At 40.5% G+C, this 21,213-nt stretch overlaps 1 protein-coding gene across 1 annotated transcript in view; it reads right to left on the reverse strand.

Moving 5' to 3' along the window:
* Nucleotides 1–21,213, reverse strand: part of LOC124605709 (nucleoporin Nup188) — a 271,799-nt gene that overhangs the window by 175,752 nt on the left and 74,834 nt on the right. The window contains exon 6 of the mRNA XM_047137581.1: nt 7,855–8,089. Coding sequence (XP_046993537.1) covers nt 7,855–8,089 — 235 coding nt within the window. The remainder of the gene's footprint in view (nt 1–7,854; nt 8,090–21,213) is intronic.

Raw genomic sequence — 21,213 nt, forward strand, 5'->3', positions numbered from 1 at the left:
GCCAATGAACAAATGATCAGCAAGCGGAAAAAGGCATATAAATTAACAACAGACTACTACAACAAGAAATGCATTTCGACAGATGCAAAACTGAGACATTACAAAACTGTGATTCTTCCAGAAGCAAAAACAGCATTTTGATGAAGAGATCTCAGAATGAACTCTATCAAAAGACCAACACAATAACCGAAGAAATCAGAAAATGCTGAGCGAAGGTCTACACACACACACACACACACACACACACACACACACACACACACACACACACACAGATATATACATCTACACATAGGAGGACACCAGAACAGCAAAGAAACTACTTGACATCATAACAAAGAATAAATGCAGCACGGAGTGGCTAAAGGAAGTCTAGAGGGGCTTGCAACAGATCAACATAGAAACTCTAAAAGACCGCAAAGACCACCAGAGTGAAATCATGAATGTGAAGTTTGAGCAAAGAACAACGCAAGAACCTGGTAAAAAGTGGACAGATGAACAGAAGAGAGAACATTCTGAAAGGACAAAGAGTTTCTGGCAGAGGCAGAGGGGAAAACATCCAAAAATAAAATCATGAATTCAAGTTCAGTCGCTCTCCTAAGGGGAATAATCGATTAAATAAACAATAATAACAACAATAATAATCTTGGATATTCGGGAATCCAGCCGGATGTTCGCGTCGTTCTCGCACGATATTTCAACAGCGTGCCTCGCTGTCTTCTTCAGGTGCTATCTGAGACTGGTCCTTGGGTCGATTGAGTCCAGTATTTATGCCTGGGAGGAGCTGGGCGTTCCCTAATCGGTACGCGCCCTGAGTGTTCCATCTGTGGTCCGCGCCCGCCAGACTCGGCTTCAACGGACCCATCCAGTCGCAGATGTTCTGACTGCTGTCGGCGCCCATTCTGGCTGTCCTCAACGGATGTGGTTATCATCTGAGGTGTGTCAGACCCGGTCTGAGATGTTGGGTACTCTATCTCCTGACTGTTACTATGATTTCCACTTCTGTTTCGTGCTGGGTGCTCCCTAGTCGGTCCGCGCCGCGTCGTGTGTTCTGTCTGAGGTCCGCGCCCGCCAGACGCGGCTACATTGTCCCTCTCTGGTCACTGGTGTTCCCTCCACCGTCCACGCCCGGCCTGGCCGCCTTCTGAAGTCGAGTTCATGATCTGGGGTGTGTCAGATCTGGTCTCCAATGTCAGACACCTTGTCTCACGGCTGTTCTCTCGGTCTCCACTTCTATTTATTGTAGAATCCCGGAGTGTCCTGCGTTGAGCTTTCACAAGCTCAAGCGCTGGATTCCAGGCAGTGCTGATTTGGTATCCCGAGTCACGGTCTTTTCACACGGGTACCACTGAAGGAGTCACTTGAGCTTATTGGAGAGAAGTTTGATGGGGCTCTCCTTGATCTATTCAGGCATGTACTCACCTCGACGTACTTCCTATATGGGGGTCAATTTTACGAACAAACAGAAGGGGTGGCTATGGGCAGCCCTCTATCACCAGTGGTGGCCAACCTATTTATGGAAAGGTTTGAAGAGGAAGCACTCTCTTCAGCCACGTATCAGCCCAAGTGCTTTTTTCGGTATGTGGATGATACCTTTGTCATCTGGCCCCATGGCAGAGAGAAGTTAGATGAGTTCCTGCTACATCTGAACTCTTGCCATCCGAACATTCAGTTCACAATGGAAATGGAGAAGGATGGACTACTTCCGTTCTTGGATGTTCTGGTGAAGAGAAAGGCAGATGGCACATTTGGACACAGTGTGTACCACAAACCTACGCACACTGACTTATACCTACAAGCCAGCAGTTGCCACCATCCGGCACAGAAGAATGGAGTGCTCAAAACACTGGTCCACAGAGCACAAACTCTGTCAGATCCTGATAGTCTGGCCACAAAAATAGAACACTTACAATCAGTGTTCAGCAGGAATGGGTACTCCTCTAGAGATATCCAGAAGGCACTTCAACCTGCTAACCGGCCAAAGGATCAAGAAGAAGAACCAGAAGAGGCAAAGAAGATGGCATACCTGCCATATGCCGGACCTATCTCTGCCAAGATCAGCAGGATTCTCCAGAAATATGACATCAAGAGCATATTTTGCCCACCCACCAAAATTGGGGCTATGCTGGAGAATGTAAAAGATGACTGGGGCTACGCAAGCCAGGTATTTACAACATACCATGCCAGTATGGGATTCATACATTGGCCAGACCACCAGAACTGTGAACATCAGGTGTAAAGAACACCAGAGACATATCAGACTCAGGCAGACAACTAAATCAGCCATAGCAGAGCATTGTCCGGAACTTGGTCATTCAATGGATTACAATGACACCAAGATTGTGACACAGACCTCAAGATTTTGGGACAGTGTCATTAAAGAAGCCATTGAGATTAAGGTCACAGACAATCCAATCAACCGTGACTTGGGATACCAAATCAGCACTGCCTGGAATCCAGCGCTTGAGCTTGTGAAAGCTCAACACAGGGCAATCCAGGATTCTACAAGAAATAGAAGTGGAGACCGAGAGAACAGCCGTGAGACAAGGTGTCTGACATTGGAGACAAGATCTGACACACCCCAGACCACGAACTCGACTTCAGAAGACGGCCAGGCCGGGTGCGGACGGTGGAGGGAACACCAGCTACCAGAGAGTGACAATGTAGCCGCGTCTGGCGGGCGTGGACCTCAGACGGAACACACGACGTGGCGCGGACTGATTAGGGAGCGCCCAGCACGAAACAGAAGTGGAAATCATAGTAACAGTCAGGAGATAGAGTACGCAACATCTCAGACCGGGTCTGACACACCTCAGATGATAACCACATCCGTTGAGGACAGCCAGAACGGGCGCTGACGGCAGTCGGAACATCTGCGACTGGAGGGGTCCGTTGAAGCAGAGTCTGGCGGGCGCGGACCACAGATGGAACACTCAGGGCGCGGACCGATTAGGGAATGCCCAGCTCCTCCCAAGCATAAATACTGGACTCAAATGCCCAGCTCCTCCCAGGCATAAATACTGGACTCGATCGACCCAAGGACCAGTCTCAGGTAGCACCTGAAGAAGACAGCGAGGCACGCTGTTGAAATATCGTGCGAGAACGATGCGAGCATGAAGAATAACAATAATAATAATAACTGTCTGCATATGGCAGCACTACGTACATTAGATGCGTGTGTTGTGACTAGATTCTCGTGTTTGTGCATACGTACTGCTGTTGTGCGTCATAAATCTGTGGAAAGTTATTGACATTCTCATCGAACTGTTGCATAGCGATTGTTGTGTATATACAACAACAAAAATAACTGAAGAGAAGAGAAAGTTTGCAGCATTCATACTGGACATAACTGATCTATGGAATACGTTGTACATCATGGAAGAGGAAACATTAGATATTGACGAGCACATAGCAGGTGGAGCGGAATCATTCGTTTGTGACCAACCGAATGGACTAGAGTCGACATCTTCAGTATCGTTGCCAAAAGAGTCCTGAAGCAACGGAAATAATGAAATGCCACAGAAGGAGAAAAGTGTAGTGTTTTATTCAGGACATGACAAAATGGGAATCCTCAAGTATTGGCTTAATGTCAATAATCAGCATCAACCCAAACATTTGTCCATCACACAATGTCCGTAATGAAAAACAGATTTTGCACTAGTTTTCCTGCACAGCGTATGCTATATGAATGGAAATGGCAGTGCGAAAGTGGAGAGTTAATGTCTGTGAAGGAGAAGCACAAGCACATTACAGTGCATGTGATGGAGACCTTCAAACACCACCACCAGGAAGGTTGATGTGTTCATGATGTAGACATCAAATTGTGGGTGAAATCAAAAGTGAGACAGTTAAATTTCCGAAGATTTGACACCAGTGACAGATGGGTCTTGTGCTGGAAGTGTAAGGTCAAATCCTTTATTACAGTGAAAATGTACCACAACAGAAACAACATGCAGAAAACGGTACAGGACTGGTAACAAGTAACTTGTGCCTACAAAGACGAAAATATCTACAACGCTGATGAAAGTGGATTCAACAAGGAGATGTCTGTGAGCCACACTCTTACAACTAGAGGTTCTAAAGATATCGTATGGGTTGTACAGTCCACTCACACGACAACCCATACGTACACAGTTATTCCATTGCTCTCACAGACAGACAAACTTGCTCCAAAGCTGTTTATTGACCTTCAAGAGCCTAGTTATTTGAGTACACATACATGTCGTCAGTCCATGTTCCCAGCACCATATTTAATCGTCCACTTGTGACGAAGCAAGCTGGGATCTCTTTACTTCCTCTCTTGTTTTGCCATTTTTGCCTAATTACCATTAACGTACATGAATATAATCTGCATTTCCATAAAAGAGAAAGTTTGGCCCTCAGTCTTAAGGAATATAGCACCAGGCTTAATTTTGTGCTTAGTTTTGTATATGTAATTAATTCCCTAGTTTATTTTGACTATTCCTAGTTAATATCTCTCGTTATAGGGTGAAAGCAATAATTGTTTCGTGACTTAAATGCTATTGTTGACTTTTAAACAAATATAAACTGTGTATTAATTGTAAACATTTGGAAAACGAACTAGTAGGATTCTTTAAGAATTTATTTGGCTCTATTAGAAAATATGTTAGCAAAACCAGTCCTTATTTAATTCTGAAATAGTTACCAGATTCGCCAAAAGCATTGTTTGCGTAACTATATCCGTTAATTTCATTATTTAAACGGATAATTCAGCCTAACCTTTGTCATAGAAGGAACTGTTAAAAAGGAGGAATTTTTTTGATGTATTCAGTTAACTGAATGAGCTATATATTAATTGTATTTCTGTACATTAAACATCGAACAATGTAAAGTTTCAATGCCTAATATTGTGAGGGTATTGAACGGATTTTTTGTCTCCACACAGTCAGTCCATGGCCGATTTTCAGATGAAAATTATGTACTGTTTCAAGTAACAACAATGCCTCAACTTAACAGTGGAATTAGTGTAACACAAATAGGCTGTGTGTTAAAACAATGACAGTGTCGGTTCAATTTATTTGGGAAATAGTGTCACATGTACCTTATTATTCAGCAAAAACTGTGAACTGTGTGGTATTTACTGCTCATAGATGTTTAACAGTAAACTATTGTAGCAGTATGCTGATGTTTGCCTGCTACCCATTAATGATGCTTAACATTTACCAATAGTGAACTGGCCACATAACTGTGTAATATTGGGGAGGGGGGGGGGGGTGAACAGTGAAAGTAAAGAAGTAAAGAAATGTGAAATGCAACTGTGCAACTGTCAGCTACATCATTTACTGTCATCAGTGTTGAACTTTCATTTACAGTGGTCAGTGTTGAACTCCCACCCTCCATTTTTCAGCCAGTAAAACAATGAAGTACATCGACACCAAGGACTATCAACAAAGAAATACAGCAGGTGAACGTCACACACTCTCACTCCTCCAGCAAAATGACCAAAGAAATGTTTAGGACATTTCTACAAGAAGCGGCAGTGGAACAAATCAGTGGAGAGAAACGGATGCTAATATTGGATTCTTATGGGCCCCACAAAGACACTGGGGTTCTTCATAACCTGCACGTACAATATAACCTATCAGAAGACAAAATAAAAATTCACATAATTCTACCAAACACAACCTCCATTTGTCAACTCCTTGACCTTCATTTCTTCAGAATGTACAGGCATATGATTTGTAAAATATCTGATGCCGCTCGAGATTCTTTGGAAGAGATTAGTCTGCAACAGTGGAATAATCTTCTTAAGCTGTAGTCCCTCACATACAATCAGTTGTGTTCTCCCCATTTCTATAACTCTCACCAACAGGGTGAATTATGACTAAACTCGTTGATCAATCAAGACCCTTTGAAACTTCTACAGTTATGATTTGGACACAAGTTTTCATTCTGCAATACACTGGGTGGATATGCAAATGTGGGATTGATCAAACGTGCTTGGTGTATGAAAGTAATCTGCTTCATACACTTCTTCGTATGCAACCATTATTGTGAAGCCTTTAATCCTGAACAAATGACACTCTGTGTGTGTGTGTGTGTGTGTGTGTGTGTGTGTGTGTGTGTGTGTAGTGGGGGGAGGGGGGGGGGATGATGGGGCACCCTGTTTGCATTGATTTTTGAATGCTATGTAATTATGATTATTGTTATTATTTTGTTTATTATTACTACTATTAATTTTATTAAGTGTATTATTATTACTATTATTATTACTACTACCACCATTATTATTTCTGCATGTGAGATGCAATTGTTTCTTTATTCTATTGTCCCATTCTTTATATGTATTCTGTGAAATTACAAATGTACTCTGTGGTGTCACTGCCAGACACCACACTTGCTAGGTGGTAGCCTTTAAATCGGCCGCGGTCCGGTAGTATACGTCGGACCCGCGTGTCGCCACTGTCAGTGATTGCAGACCGAGCGCCGCCACATGGCAGGTCTAGAGAGACTTCCTAGCACTCGCCCCAGTTGTACAGCTGACTTTGCTAGGAAAGGTTCACTGACGCTCTCATTTGCCGAGACAATAGTTAGCATAGCCTTCAGCTACGTCATTTGCTATGACCTAGCAAGGCGCCATAGCATTTGATATTTATCTTGTGAAGCATGTACAGTCAAGAGAGATGTTCACCAATTGCGGATTAAAGTTAAGTATTCAAGCAACTACGTTCTTTTCTTGATAGGATAATTACTTTACCTTGTTCCAGACCTCACGCCAGTCTGTGTGAGATTAAACGCGTGCATTTCGGCCTCCTCTAGCAACACAGTGTTGGCTCTTCTGCCAACACTTCATACTCTATAGATTTACTACTGTAAAAGAAATAAAGTGAAAGCAGACTGCCAAGAGGACATTGCTGTAAACTCCAAACAGCCCTTTTACGTGTTATAAACATGTTGTCCCATACAACACTTTCACGCATAATACATTAAAAAATAAAAAAAATTATGTTTACAGGATTTGAACCCCGAAAGCTTTTCACGACGACCAAACACTCTACCAACCCATGGGAACTACGTGTATCAATGGCTCATAGATAAGCTTTTATTGGGCTCTGGTATTTCTAGTGTTACTTTTAATCAAAGTATATGCCCGTTCTGCTGTATGACAGCACACAGTACAAACCAGATCAAAGTTTTGGTTGATAATCTTATCAACATGCACTGTTTGGTACAACTCTGAGTGTCTGACATCTGGATGTTCGGATGTGAGCTGCAGCCAAACAGTGACAGCTGCACACACAGCCTCAAGCCACATGGCACCAACCCTACTCTGTCGAGTGCAAGTATAATGTTCACCTACTGACAGCCCACTAAGATGCTAAGCCAAGAAAAGGACTTGTTCTGCAGCAACTGCTGCAGCATTCCTAATGTGTGCCAAGCTGTTTAATGCACTCCCCTACTTTTGACTCAATTCACACGATTCTGAGAACACCGAGTACTCTTATTCATTAGTGTAATTAGCCATTTATGAAATTACTCAAATAAACATTACCTCTTTTATGTTTCACCTCAAATTTACTACATAACTCTCTACAAAACCCCTAATAAGAAGTTAATCTAGTATTAAATATACGTCTGGCACCACCCATGGCAGAGAGTGATAAAGGACAGCAGAGAGATTATGGTAAGCATGAGGCAATTTCGAGGTCAGTGTCATTGCATTTAACTACTACCATTACAACCCAAAATAAGATTAAATAATATAATAAAATAATGTACTATATTCTAATAAAAATTAGTTCTGTGACAGTACCCATTTTACAATACTGTAAAGAAGCTCAATTCCTGTCTTATATTAATTTTTTATAGAATGTGATGGGAATATTCACTAACCTGAAATATTTCACTTTCAATGCATTTTTTCAAGTACTGAAATACACCTAATCTTACAGCTAGCTCAGAAAGTAGCTGGTACGATTCTAACAAATGCACATCTGGATTACAAAGTGCATTTACGAGTCCCCAAACTAGCATCACTGGAGACTGTTCTTCAGCATGTCCCAGAGATGTAACCTGGTCTTCTATTAAGCAAAACACATTTGTGTTTTCATAAAGTTTCTTGTTACAACTGAAAGAAATGCATAATTCATTCAGGGCCTCATTTTAAAAATTCTCTCTCAACATCAACAGATATTTTCTTACTAAATTAACATAAAACAATAATTTCTTATGACGTAGGACACAGAGAAAGAAACTATGGGAAGAGAGCAAAATTGTGGGTGCACACAATATACTACATGGGATAAGTAAATCGTAACTTAAAAACACAACAGCAACAGCAGCCTTATGGAGATCATTGCACCGGAGAATCTGAGAAGATGAAAACCTTTCATGAGCAATGTCCAACATTCAATGTTCACTATCAAAATGCTTTTCTTGTATCCTAGAAGCCTTTAGTTTTGAGACCATAACGCAACATCTACATCTTCATAATCTGTTTTACATTAGAGATTTGAACATTGAAATAGTATTTATTTTAAATGCCTTGTAGCTGTTTAAATACACACGTTGGACTTCGTATTTCATACTTATTTTAAGGAATGCAGTTGACACACAATATTTCAGCACTGCTGCTGACAGTTTAATTCTCACAGTCCTTTTGTAATTTTTTTTAAGTAAAGAAGTATCAGGAGAAGACAAAGGGAGGAGGTGATGATAAAAGTAGTGTGTATGAGATGTGATTAAAGTAGTGCATATGGGATGTTTTCATTCATTTTAGAATCTGTATCTTCTTTTCTTTATCTCCATGGTAAAATAAAAAGGTGGGGTGAGGGTATGTAACAGGAGTATTGATTCTAAATAAAAATCGTTGTAAGATGTGTGAATATGAATTCTTACCAACTGGACACTTGAAACAGTATGAATTGTTACACAGCTAATTCATCCAATATCCAGACCTAACAGAAACAGAGATAATTTCTCCTTAGCTAGTGGTAACAGATAAAGATACACACAAAGGTGAAATACGAGGGCTATTCAGAAAGTAAGGAAAAAAATAAACAAACAAATAAATAAATTCAAGAAATACATTTTATTATACACATCTGAAAGTGCAACTGACATACTACTTTTCCACATTCAGGTGCTTATCATTGCGATGAAGACATTTGTCATAAAATTCTGCTGCCTGAGACTTCAGTCAGTGGGTCACGCCCGCCTGGAGTTCCGCATTGTTATCAAAGCAATGCGTTGCAAGCCAGTAATTCATCTTAGGAAACAAGTGGAAGTTGCTTGGTGCAACATCGGGGCTGTAGGGCAGATGAGGGAAAATTTCCCATTTGAATGAATTAAGGAGTTCTTTAGTGCAGTTTGCTGTGTGAGGTCAGGCAATGTCGTGCAGGACGTCAGCTTTCCTCAGTGTTTGTCTTGAAGTGCTCTTCTAAGGTTGTGCAAAGTTTGACAGTACTAGGCAGAGTTTATGGTTGCTGCACATTCGAGAAAATCAATAAGAAGCTCACCATGCCTATTCCAAAACACTGTCACCATCAGCTTCCTTGCTGACAAGGTTTGCAAACATTTTCTTGGTTTTTGGGGGGACTTTGCGTGCCCCCACTCCATGGATTGTAATTTTGTCTCACAATTGGCATGTTTCACCCTAGTCTTGTCACCAGTTATAATTAGATCCAGCAATGAACCACCACGTTTGTGGTAGGCCTCCAGAAATGTCAACATTGCCCCCATTCACTGTTCTTTATGGTGCTCTGTAAGCATTTTAGGCTCCCATCGTGCACAAAATTTGTGGTAGCCTAGGTTTTGAGTGACAATTTCGAACAACAAAGTCCATGAAACTTGTGGAAAAGAAAGCGAAAGCTCCGTTACTGTGAATCGATGGTTTTCAAAAATCATTTCATCAACATTAGCGACAAGATCGTCCATCACAAAGCTCGGGCGTCCACTCTTCTCTTCATCATTAATGTTGGTTCAGCCATTTTTAAACTGAATGCACCATTTCCGGACGGAACATTCACTCATTATGTTGTTTCTGTACACTTGACAAAGTTCACAATAAATTACTACAGGTTTTAGGTTTTTTGCCAACAAACATGCAAATCATTTTACTGCTAAGAAAGTTTCCATACTGAAAATATATGATGGTGAACATTGGTTTGTGGGGCACTCAACTGTGTGGTCATCAGCACCTGTACACATTCGCAATCTGCACACAGTCCAATCTAGCCACTTTCATGAATGATGATAAAATGATGAGGACAAGGCAAACACCCAGTCCCCAGGCAGAGAAAATCCCCAACCCGGCTAGGAATCAAATCCAGGACCTCATGATCCAGAGGTAGCAACACTACCCACTAGACCACTAGCTGCGGACTGTATACACATGTATATTCATGTAATAAATGTTCATGGTTATAAAATACAGTGAAAACTTATTTACTGTGTACAGAAGAATAGTAAATGACTAATATATTGAAGCTAGATCTACATCAAGATAGTTTTATGATTTTGCCACCAAGAAGTGTCTCATGTGGCAACTATTGAATGTAATACATTCTGCAAGGAAGAAGTTCATATTGAAAATTAAAATACACAATGAAATTAACTAAGATGAATTTTGTTATGTGAATTAATTACATATCTGTCACCAAACATCTTCTCATGTGGCGACTCTGCGGTGAAATATAAACCTAATGTGAAGAACCTGGATTTGAAAACTAAGAAGCTACGGAAAAAGAAGTGGCCTTCAGAAGAAGAATAAAACATTTTCATCTGGTCTCTGATCCTGCTATGAGATTACTTAAGAATAATTTCATAACAACTTGATTTTGTCAGTTGATAGAGATATATGGTTAGGTAAATACACAGTTACAAAGTCAATTTTTCAAATAATGTTCAATAACAAAAATAAACACAAATAAAAAATAACAAAAACCTAGCTGAGGGAATTTAGTTCACTATCAAAAAATACAAACAAAAGAAAGCCAAATAATTTATTATTTGTTTTACATAATGAATTTTTAAGATTTTTTACTGTAATATTAGTTAGGAGATTGGCAATAGCTCTTGTAGAGTAAAATATTACTTCAAAAGAAACTAAGCAGATGATTGCACAACAATATTGAAGCAGGTCATTTTATAGATTTCAATACAAATGAGCAAAATGAATAATAATTTGAGTTACGTGATTTCAAACATGACTACAGAATTGAAGACAGAAGGATTTGCTTAAACAGACAATACATTTCATGAACTGAAAAGACTCTTTAACACAGATGATAAACTTCTACATGATATAGATAATTGTTTAAATGTAGTGGAAGGAACATTAGATAGCAATGTTAGTTCAGTACAGGATGTTCCAATAAACAAAGATTAAATATTAGAAAAAGAAATTACTTTAAAATATGTTACATCTAAGAATGTAGAAACTATTGCAATAATTGGAAATGAAATGGAACCACAATTAAAAGAATTAGAAACTAGTGTGTTCTCCTCTGGTAGTGGTGAAACTGTTCATAATGACAGTTTGATAGATGATATGCCAATTCCCTCTGTAATATCCAATACGTTAATCTATTAAGTTATTACTTAAAAAATACTTTTACCTTCTGTTCCTTGTGAGAACTTGCTGTCATCTGCTACAACTGATGACTTGATACCTTCTGCTAATACAGAGAACGTAGCAGCTCCTTCACTATTGCAGATTTTATCATCAGTAGTCACAGCAGTCACTACTGACTTGTTGGTGCCTTCTGTTATTACTGAGAATTTAGCAGCATTTGCTACTGCTAAGAATATACTGTTTTTCAGTTCTTATTGCCAATTTCTCTCACATAACTAATAACTTATTGCCAACAGCGACTTCTGGAGAATTTCCATGTTATCTTATTACCATGAGGTTACTTATTTGATACAGTTGTACAAATATTATTTCTTAGATAATACCAGTAGACCTTCAGGACTTTATGGCTGCACACCACATTGATTGACAATATCATGGCCGGGAAGAAAGAAGGGCAATTCCTATTGGCATGAATTTTTGTGGTGTACTTGCAGATAGTGGCCAATTATAACAGGATGAACTGTGTACAAGGGCAACAATAATTTTTTCCTACTACAGACACATACTGGTTTTCTGGTTGGAATTTGCTCAATCAGGAGAGCCTACCAGAAAAAGCAATACAGCAGTGGCTGCAATACCGAAGCAGAACATTCTCTAGAAGTCTCCCATTATGAAAGACGCGCTACAATTAATTATGTCAATCCCCTAACAAATTTAAGTTAAGATTACTATCTAAATTAATTACTATGTTTAGCCAAGAACAAATTATGGATGAAGATTTCATGGAATATAATTTAGTATCTTTTGTAAAGGGTTTTGCAGATTTAATTTATTCAAATGACAATGCCAGACAACTCACGAGTGCTGTGACATCTGCAACAATCCGATGCCTTGGGTTCACTGTTGTCAATCACCCTCCATTCAGTTCTGACTTAGCCCCATCCGATTTACATCTGTTTCGAAAACTTAAAGAAAACTGTTGAGGACTTCACTTTGACAGTGACGAACTGCTGCAAGTGGAGGTGAGGTTGTGGCTCCATCAACAAAGTTGAACATTTTACAGTGATGGATCAACAACTGGTCCCCCATTGAAAGAAATGTGTTTGTCACCAGAGTGACTATATTGAGAAATAAGTGTGGAGATATGAAGAATAAAGATGTACAATGTTAATAACATTTATTTTATTTATAAAACTTTAAGAGTTTCCACATAAAAAGTTTGGAGACATTAGTTTTCAGAACACCCATGCAAAAGCTCACAGTTATACAATTCAGGGGAAACTTACTTAAAAAGTACAGAAGAATAGTAATTGACTAAGATATTGAATCTAAATATACATCAAGATTATTTTATGATTTTTCCACTCCGAACTCTCTCAAGACAGCCGTTGCATGCTGGTTCCTTTCCCAGGCAGCAAATTCTATGACACTGGAATAAAAATGTTGATTCCAAGCTAAGACAAGTACCTCAATTCTGGTGATGCTTATGCCAAGATTTTTTTTTTTTTTTTTTTTTTAATATATAAACTTAATTTTTGGATGACCCTCGTAAATATGATGTATGAGAGGAAAGAGCTCCCTTCAGTTTTGTTCAAGAACAATGGAAAAGTAATTAAAGTTATACAGAAGGAGAAAGTGTCATAATGGATATAAAAGAGTATTTAGATATCCAAAAGGTAACAGTAAATTTTCAACTCAAAAGAACCAAAATTTTGGACAATGGGTAGGAGATAATACCTTAAAATTTTGGGAGTGACTTGACATTTTAGACAGAAATTTGTAAGATTTTTCAGACAATGTTGTCAACTAAAACAGAGAGCAAGTCCCAAGCCATATATTGGACATTATGCATTTTATAAATATGTGGGGTGCTGACATCTATATACCACAAGCACTACAAATATTGCAAAAGAAATCCAGGCATTAGGGATGGTGCCCCATCTGGAAGCATGTTAATAAACTTTTATTCTGCCTAAGTAGGTTGGTGGACTTACGCCAATGTCAAATAGAAGGCTTTATTGCCTGCTTTCTCCTACTTTTGGTCAGTCCTCCTCCCAATGACAAACAGTCACGAGTCTCAACAGTAAGTCCACTGTATGTAAGGGTACACTAAACTGTGCTATAGTGTGTTGTGTGCATGCCTTCTTGGCTGCTGAATCTCCAATTCGTTGTCACCAATCCCCACATGTCTAGGTACCCAGAAGAATATCATCTCCTTCCCTAGAGGATGTAAGCAAAGTAGGGTGTCCTGGATGGAGTGGAAATATTTTTGTGCTGAGTACACGCACTAAATGGCTTGCAGTACATTCAGGGAAACATATTATGTAGAATTTTGTGTCTCTGATAATCTCATCTGCTTCCAATGCCCTTGAGATCAGAGCACAAAACTCCCACATGCTCGAAAAACATATCTTGAGGACCAATTGGGGTAAACTACTGAGCAACCAAGGTGATCTACCAGCTTAGATTCCTCAGTGTAAACTACCTTAAGCTGTTTTCAAAAAAATTAAAATGAAGTAAGTAGCAGCATTTTTGTTCATCTGTTGTAAATCTATGTTACCTCTGGAACACTAAGTGTCCAAGGTGACAGTCAACTCCACCATTTTGTGGGAAACTAAACTTGGAACACAGCAACTGCCATAATGTCTTGCTATATGCATATCCCAAATGCCTTGGTTGCTCATAGACAGTTGGTGAAATTAATTACCAAGGGTCGGTCTTTGACTGTATGGAACACCAGTGACTTTAGATCAGAGAAGAATTTGTATGCATGACAATCCATGAGGAGTTGCTGCTGGAAGGACAGTGAAGGCTCAGCAGCCTCAGAACGAAGACCGGCAATGGGGCTGCCCAATTCCCCAACAGCTATGTGCCACAATGGACCGGAAAAATTAATTATATAACCACGGAAGCTTCACAATGGAGCTGTCTGAGGATATTATGCCTCTATGTGGCATTTTAGAGCTTTATTAAATCAAGGAATAATACCTACTACATAATACCTGCATACGAAAGCCAGCTGTATAGTCACCTTTATCAGCATCATGTTGTCAATACTGTAGTGACATCTGATTAACTTACATTGGAAGCAACTAAAGAACTAATGATTTGACAAACTAGACAAGGTGGCTGTCTGCCATTCAGTCCAAGCTCTTCCTCAGGTGGCTACTTAGAGAAACGCTACGATAATCACTCAGACAAGTATGACCCCTCTATGAGCAGTAAAAATACACCATGTCTAAAATTAGATTAAAAAGGGCAAGGAGGATTTCCTTGGCTGCCTCTCAGAGATGACAGAACATACTATGTGAGAACTATAACTTGGCACATAGACTCCCTAGTTCTGATCACTAGCAGTCGGCAGAATTCATGCTGTAGTGATCTGCAGATGTTCATTGCCAACTGTGCAGCATACCATTAGTCAGTGTTAACTGCAATGTCATTTGCTTTATTACTGAACTGTGCTGTCACTGTCTGTGTTTTGTTGGGCTATTTTCATTGTGACTTCTTTTTTTTAGTGAGTGCTGACACAGTTGTTGTCCCATTGTGGGAGTTACCTTCTACTCTAGTTTGAAAAAGGAAGCCAGTTATCAACAGTTAGATGTAGCTCAAAACACAGGTTTCTGTTGCCTACACTGTGTGCTTACAGTACATGGAGGTGGAGTTTGTCCCACCCCTCTCCCCTCATTCCACCTCACCCTGCATATAAGCCCATTTACTGACCCCACAGTTCCCACTCACCAAATGCCAAGTTATAGTTCGCATGTAGTACTTTATCTTAAAAAATTCCCCAATGAACAATGGCTCTGTCCTGCTGAAAGATTGAATCCTGGATGACAGTGGTAGTCACTCTAGTAAAATGTTATCCCCACCTCACCATTATATATCTCATGTTAACTAACACTTCACATTAAGACACTAACTGGGCACCTTTCCCCACATCTGTAAACCCTTCTTATATGGCCAAGTGCACCAACCTCAGTCAGAAAGCAAGATAACGAAGTTCCTGTGATCATCGCTAGAAGCGATCTACATTTAAAATATGCCTGCGTTGCACCAACATTAATAGCAGGTAAGCAAACCATTGTCAGCCAACTGTGAATTTTGACTGTGGTTAACTCTTCGTAGAAGGTGCCCAGGAGAGACAAAGATGTTAATGTTGTTGTTGTTGTTGTTGTTGTTGTGGTCTTCAGTCCTGAGACTGGTTTGATGCAGCTCTCCATGCTACTCTATCCTGTGCAAGCTTCTTCATCTCCCAGTACCTACTGCAACCTACATCCTTCTGAATCTGCTTAGTGTATTCATCCCTTGGTCTCTCCCTACGATTTTTACCCTCCACACTGCCCTCCAATACTAAATTGGTGATCCCTTGATGCCTCAGAACATGTCCTACCAACCGATCCCTTCTACTGGTCAAGTTGTGCCACAAGCTTCTCTTCTCCCCAATCCTATTCAATACTTCCTCATTAGTTATGTGATCTACCCACCTTATCTTCAGCATTCTTCTGTAGCACCACATTTCGAAAGCTTCTATTCTCTTCTTGTCCAAACTATTTACCGTCCATGTTTCACTTCCATACATGGCTACACTCCATACAAATACTTTCAGAAATGACTTCCTGACACTTAAATCAATACTCGATGTTAACAAATTTCTCTTCTTCAGAAACGCTTTCCTTGCCATTGCCAGTCTACATTTTATATCCTCTCTACTTCGACCATCATCAGTTATTTTGCTCCCCAAATAGCAAAACTCCTTTACTACTTTAAGTGTCTCATTTCCTAATCTAATACCCTCAACATCACCCAACTTAATTCGACTACATTCCATTATCCTCATTTTGCTTTTGTTGATGTTCATCTTATATCCTCCCTTCAAGACACTGTCCATTCTGTTCAACTGCTCTTCCAAGTCCTTTGCTGTCTCTGACAGAATTACAATGTCATTGGCGAACCTAAAAGTTTTTATTTCTTTTCCATGGATTTTAATACCTACGCCGAATTTTTCTTTTGTTTCCTTTACTGCTTGCTCAATATACAGATTGAATAACACCGGGGAGAGGCTACAACCCTGTCTTACTCCCTTCCCAACCACTGCTTCCCTTTCATGTCCCTCGACTCTTATAACTGCCATCTGGTTTCTCTACAAATTGTAAATAGCCTTTCGCTCCATGTATTTTACCCCTGCCACCTTTAGAATTTGAAAGAGAGTATTCCAATCAACATTGTCAAAAGCTTTCTCTAAGTCTACAAATGCTAGAAATGTAGGTTTGCCTTTCCTTAATCTTTCTTCTAAGATAAGTCGTAAGGTCAGTATTGCCTCACGTGTTCCAGTATTTCTACGGAATCCAAACTGATCTTCCCCGAGGTTGGCTTCTACTAGTTTTTCCATTCGTCTGTAAAGAATTCGTGTTAGTATTTTGCAGCTGTGGCTTATTAAACTGATTGTTCGGTAATTTTCACATCTGTCAACACCTGCTTTCTTTGGGATTGGTATTATTATATTCTTCTTGAAGTCTGAGGGTATTTCGCCTGTTTCATACATCTTGCTCACCAGATGGTAGAGTTTTGTCAGGACTGGCTCTCCCAAGGCTGTCAGTAGTTCTAATGGAATGTTGTCTACTCCCGGGGCCTTGTTTCGACTCAGGTCTTTCAGTGCTCTGTCAAACTCTTCACGCAGTATCGTGTCTCCCATTTCATCTTCATCTACATCCTCTTTCATTTCCATAATATTGTCCTCAAGTACATCGCCCTTGTATAGACGCTCTATATACTCCTTCCACCTTTCTGCTTTCCCTTCTTTGCTTAGAACTGGGTTTCCATCTGAACTCTTGATGTTCATACAAGTGGTTCTCTTATCTCCAAAGGTCTCTTTAATTTTCCTGTAGGCAGTATCTATCTTACCCCTAGTGAGATAAGCCTCTACATCCTTACATCTGTCCCCTAGCCATCCCTGCTTAGCCATTTTGCACTTCCTGTCGATCTCCTTTTTGAGACGTTTGTATTCCTTTTTGCCTGCTTCATTTACTGCATTTTTATATTTTCTCCTTTCATCAATTAAATTCAATATTTCTTCTGTTACCCAAGGATTTCTACTAGCCCTCGTCTTTTTACTTACTTGATCCTCTGCTGCCTTCACTATTTCATCCCTCCAAGCTACCCATTCTTCTTCTATTGTATGTCTTTCTCCCGTTCCTGTCAATTGTTCCCTTATGCTCTCCCTGAAACTCTGTACAACCTCTGGTTCTTTCAGTTTATCCGGGTCCCATCTCCTTAAATTCCCACCTTTTTGCAGTTTCTTCAGTTTTAATCTACAGGTCATAACCAATACATTGTGGTCAGAGTCCACATCTGCCCCTGGAAATGTCTTACAATGTAAAACCTGGTTCCTAAATCTCTGTCTTACCATTATATAATCTATCTGATACCTTTTAGTATCTCCAGGGTTCTTCCATGTATACAACCTTCTATCATGATTCTTAAACCAAGTGTTAGCTATGATTAAGTTGTGCTCTGTGCAAAATTCTACCAGGCGGCTTCCTCTTTCATTTCTTAGCCCCAATCCATATTCACCTATGTTTCCTTCTCTCCCTTTTCCTACACTCTAATTCCAGTCACCCATGACTATTAAATTTTCATCTCCCTTCACTATCTGAATAATTTCTTTTATTTCATCATACATTTCTTCAATTTCTTCGTCATCTGCAGAGCTAGTTGGCATATAAACTTGTACTACTGTAGTAGGTGTGGGCTTCGTATCTATCTTGGCGTTCACTAGGCTGTTTGTAGTAGCTTACCCGCGTTCCTATTTTCCTATTCATTATTAAGCCTACTCCTGCAGTACCCCTATTTGACTTTGTGTTTATAACCCTGTAGTCACCTGACCAGAAGTCTTGTTCCTCCTGCCACCGAACTTCACTAATTCCCACTATATCTAACTTTAACCTATCCATTTCCCTTTTTAAATTTTCTAACCTACCTGCCTGATTAAGGGATCTGACATTCCACACTCCGATCTGTAGAATGCCAGTTTTCTTTCTGCTGATAACGACGTCCTCTTTAGTAGTCTCCGCCCGGAGATCCGAATGGGGGACTATTTTACCTCGGGAATATTTTACCCAAGAGGACGCCATCATCATTTAATCATACAGTATAGCTGCATGCCCTCGGGAAAAATTACGGCCGTAGTTTCCCCTTGCTTTCAGCCGTTCGCAGTACCAGCACAGCAAGGCCGTTTTGGTTATTGTTACAAGGCCAAATCAGTCAATCATCCAGACTGTTGCCCTTGCAACTACTGAAAAGGCTGCTGCCCCTCTTCAGGAACCACATGTTTGTCTGGCCTCTCAACAGATACCCCTCCGTTGTGGTTGCACCTACGGTACGGCTATCTGTATCGCTGAGGCACACAAGCCTCCCCACCAACGGCAAGGTCCATGGTTCATGGGGGGAAGATGTTAATAGAGATATGAATTTGCACACAGGCCCCTAAGTTTTCTAGACAATATCTGGTGACATCACTGTCACATGCTCTCACTTTTGTCAACAAGCTAAAGTGTGTTTATACCTCGCTACTAGCCTGTTTGCATGTACGGCAAAATGGAAAATAAAAGTATCTGATCATTATGGAATTATAGAATGTTAAACAGAAGATGTATCAATTGCTACATTAAGTTTGGTTCAGTTATAGCTTAGATCTTTAGTACAAGCTCCTCATCTGGATTCATATATGGGATAAGACTTCATGAAAGAGCGTGCTTATGCCCCAAGTGCCTTGTTTTGGTTGTTTATCTTAACTAATGTCAAACAATGGAAAATCCAGGATGGAATGTAATGATATTATTGAAAGAATAGTTGCTACTTCCCACAGAGTGGAGATGCTCCCCAACTGCATCTAGCTTCCCTACCCTCTCTCAACCTCATCCCTACACGCTCCCACTAGCTGCACTTTACCCCCCCCCCCACCCAACCTCCTCCTTACCCCCACCCAGTTGCCTCTCCTATAATGCACTAACTCAGCTGCCACAGACTGAGGTCCTGCATGCGTGTGTGTGTGTGTGTGTGTGTGTGTGTGTGTGTGTGTGTGTGTGTGTATATATATATATATATATATATATATATATATATATATATATATATATTAAAAACAAAGATTCCATGAGTTACCAAATGGGAAAGCGCTGGTAGATAGGCACAATAAAAAAACACACAAACACACACACAAAATTTCGAGCTTTTGCAACCCACGGTTGCTTCGTCAGGAAAGAGGGAAGGAGAGGGAAAGATGAAAGGATGTGGGTTTTAAGGGAGAGGGTAAGGAGTCATTCCAATCCCGGGAGCGGAAAGACTTACCTTAGGGGGAAAAAAGGACAGGTATACACTCGCACACACACACACACATATCCATCCACACATATACAGACACAAGCAGTAATATGTCTGCTTGTGTCTGTATATGTGTGGATGGATATGTGCCTATCTTTGTTTTTAATATATTTTTCCCATGTGGAAAATATATATATACATGAAACATTCCACGTAGGAAATATATATCTAAAAACAAAGATGATGTGACTTACCAAATGAAAGTGCTGGCAGGTCAACACATATGTCTGCTTGTGTCTGTATACCCGTCCTTTTTTCCCCCTAAGGTAAGTCTTTCCACTCCCGGGATTGGAATGACTCCTTACCCTCTCCCTTAAAACCCACTTCCTTTCGTCTTTCCCTCTCCTTCCCTCTTTCCTGATGAGGCAACAGTTTGTTGCGAAAGCTTGAATTTTGTGTGTATGTTTGTGTGTCTATCGACCTGCCAGCACTTTCGTTCGGTTAAGTCACATCATCTTTGTTTTTAGATATATTTTTCCTACGTGGAATGTTTCCCTCTATTATATATATATATATATATATATAATAGAGGGAAATCCCCAAACCACCTTCCCTACCCTCTGGCTTCTACCCTTGTAACTGCCCCCCGTGTAAAACCTGTCCCATGCACCCTCCCACCACCACCTACTCCAGTCCTGTAACCCGGAAGATGTACACGATCAAAGGCAGAGCCACGTGTGAAAGCACCCATGTGATTTACCAACTAACCTGCCTGCACTGTGAAGCTTTCTATGTGGGAATGACCAGCAACAAACTGTCCATTCACATGAATGGACACAGGCAGACAGCGTTTGTTGGTAATGAGGATCACCCTGTGGCTAAACATGCCTTGGTGCACGGCCAGCACATCTTGGCACAGTGTTACACCGCCCGGGTTATCTGGATACTTCCCACTAACACCAACCTGTCAGAACTCCAGAGATGGGAACTTGCCCTTCAGTATATCCTCTCTTCTTGTTATCCGCCAGGCCTCAATCTCCGCTAATTTCTAATTTCAATTTGCCGCCGCTCATACCTCACCTGTCTTTCAACACCATCTTTGCCTCTGTACTTCTGCTTCGGCTGACATCTCTGCCCAAACTCTTTGCCTTTACAAATGTCTGCTTGTGTCTGTGTATGTGCGGATGTGTGTGTGTGTGTGTGTGTGTGTGTGTGTGTGTGTGTGCGCGAGTGTATACCTGTCCTTTTTTCCCCCTAAGGTAAGTCTTTCTGCTCCCGGGATTGGAATGACTCCTTACCCTCTCCCTTAAAACCCACATCCTTTCGACTTTCCCTCTCCTCCCCTCTTTCCTGAC

The sequence above is a fragment of the Schistocerca americana genome, chromosome 3, assembly GCF_021461395.2.
Source record: "Schistocerca americana isolate TAMUIC-IGC-003095 chromosome 3, iqSchAmer2.1, whole genome shotgun sequence".
NCBI classification, from domain to species: Eukaryota; Metazoa; Arthropoda; class Insecta; order Orthoptera; family Acrididae; genus Schistocerca; species Schistocerca americana.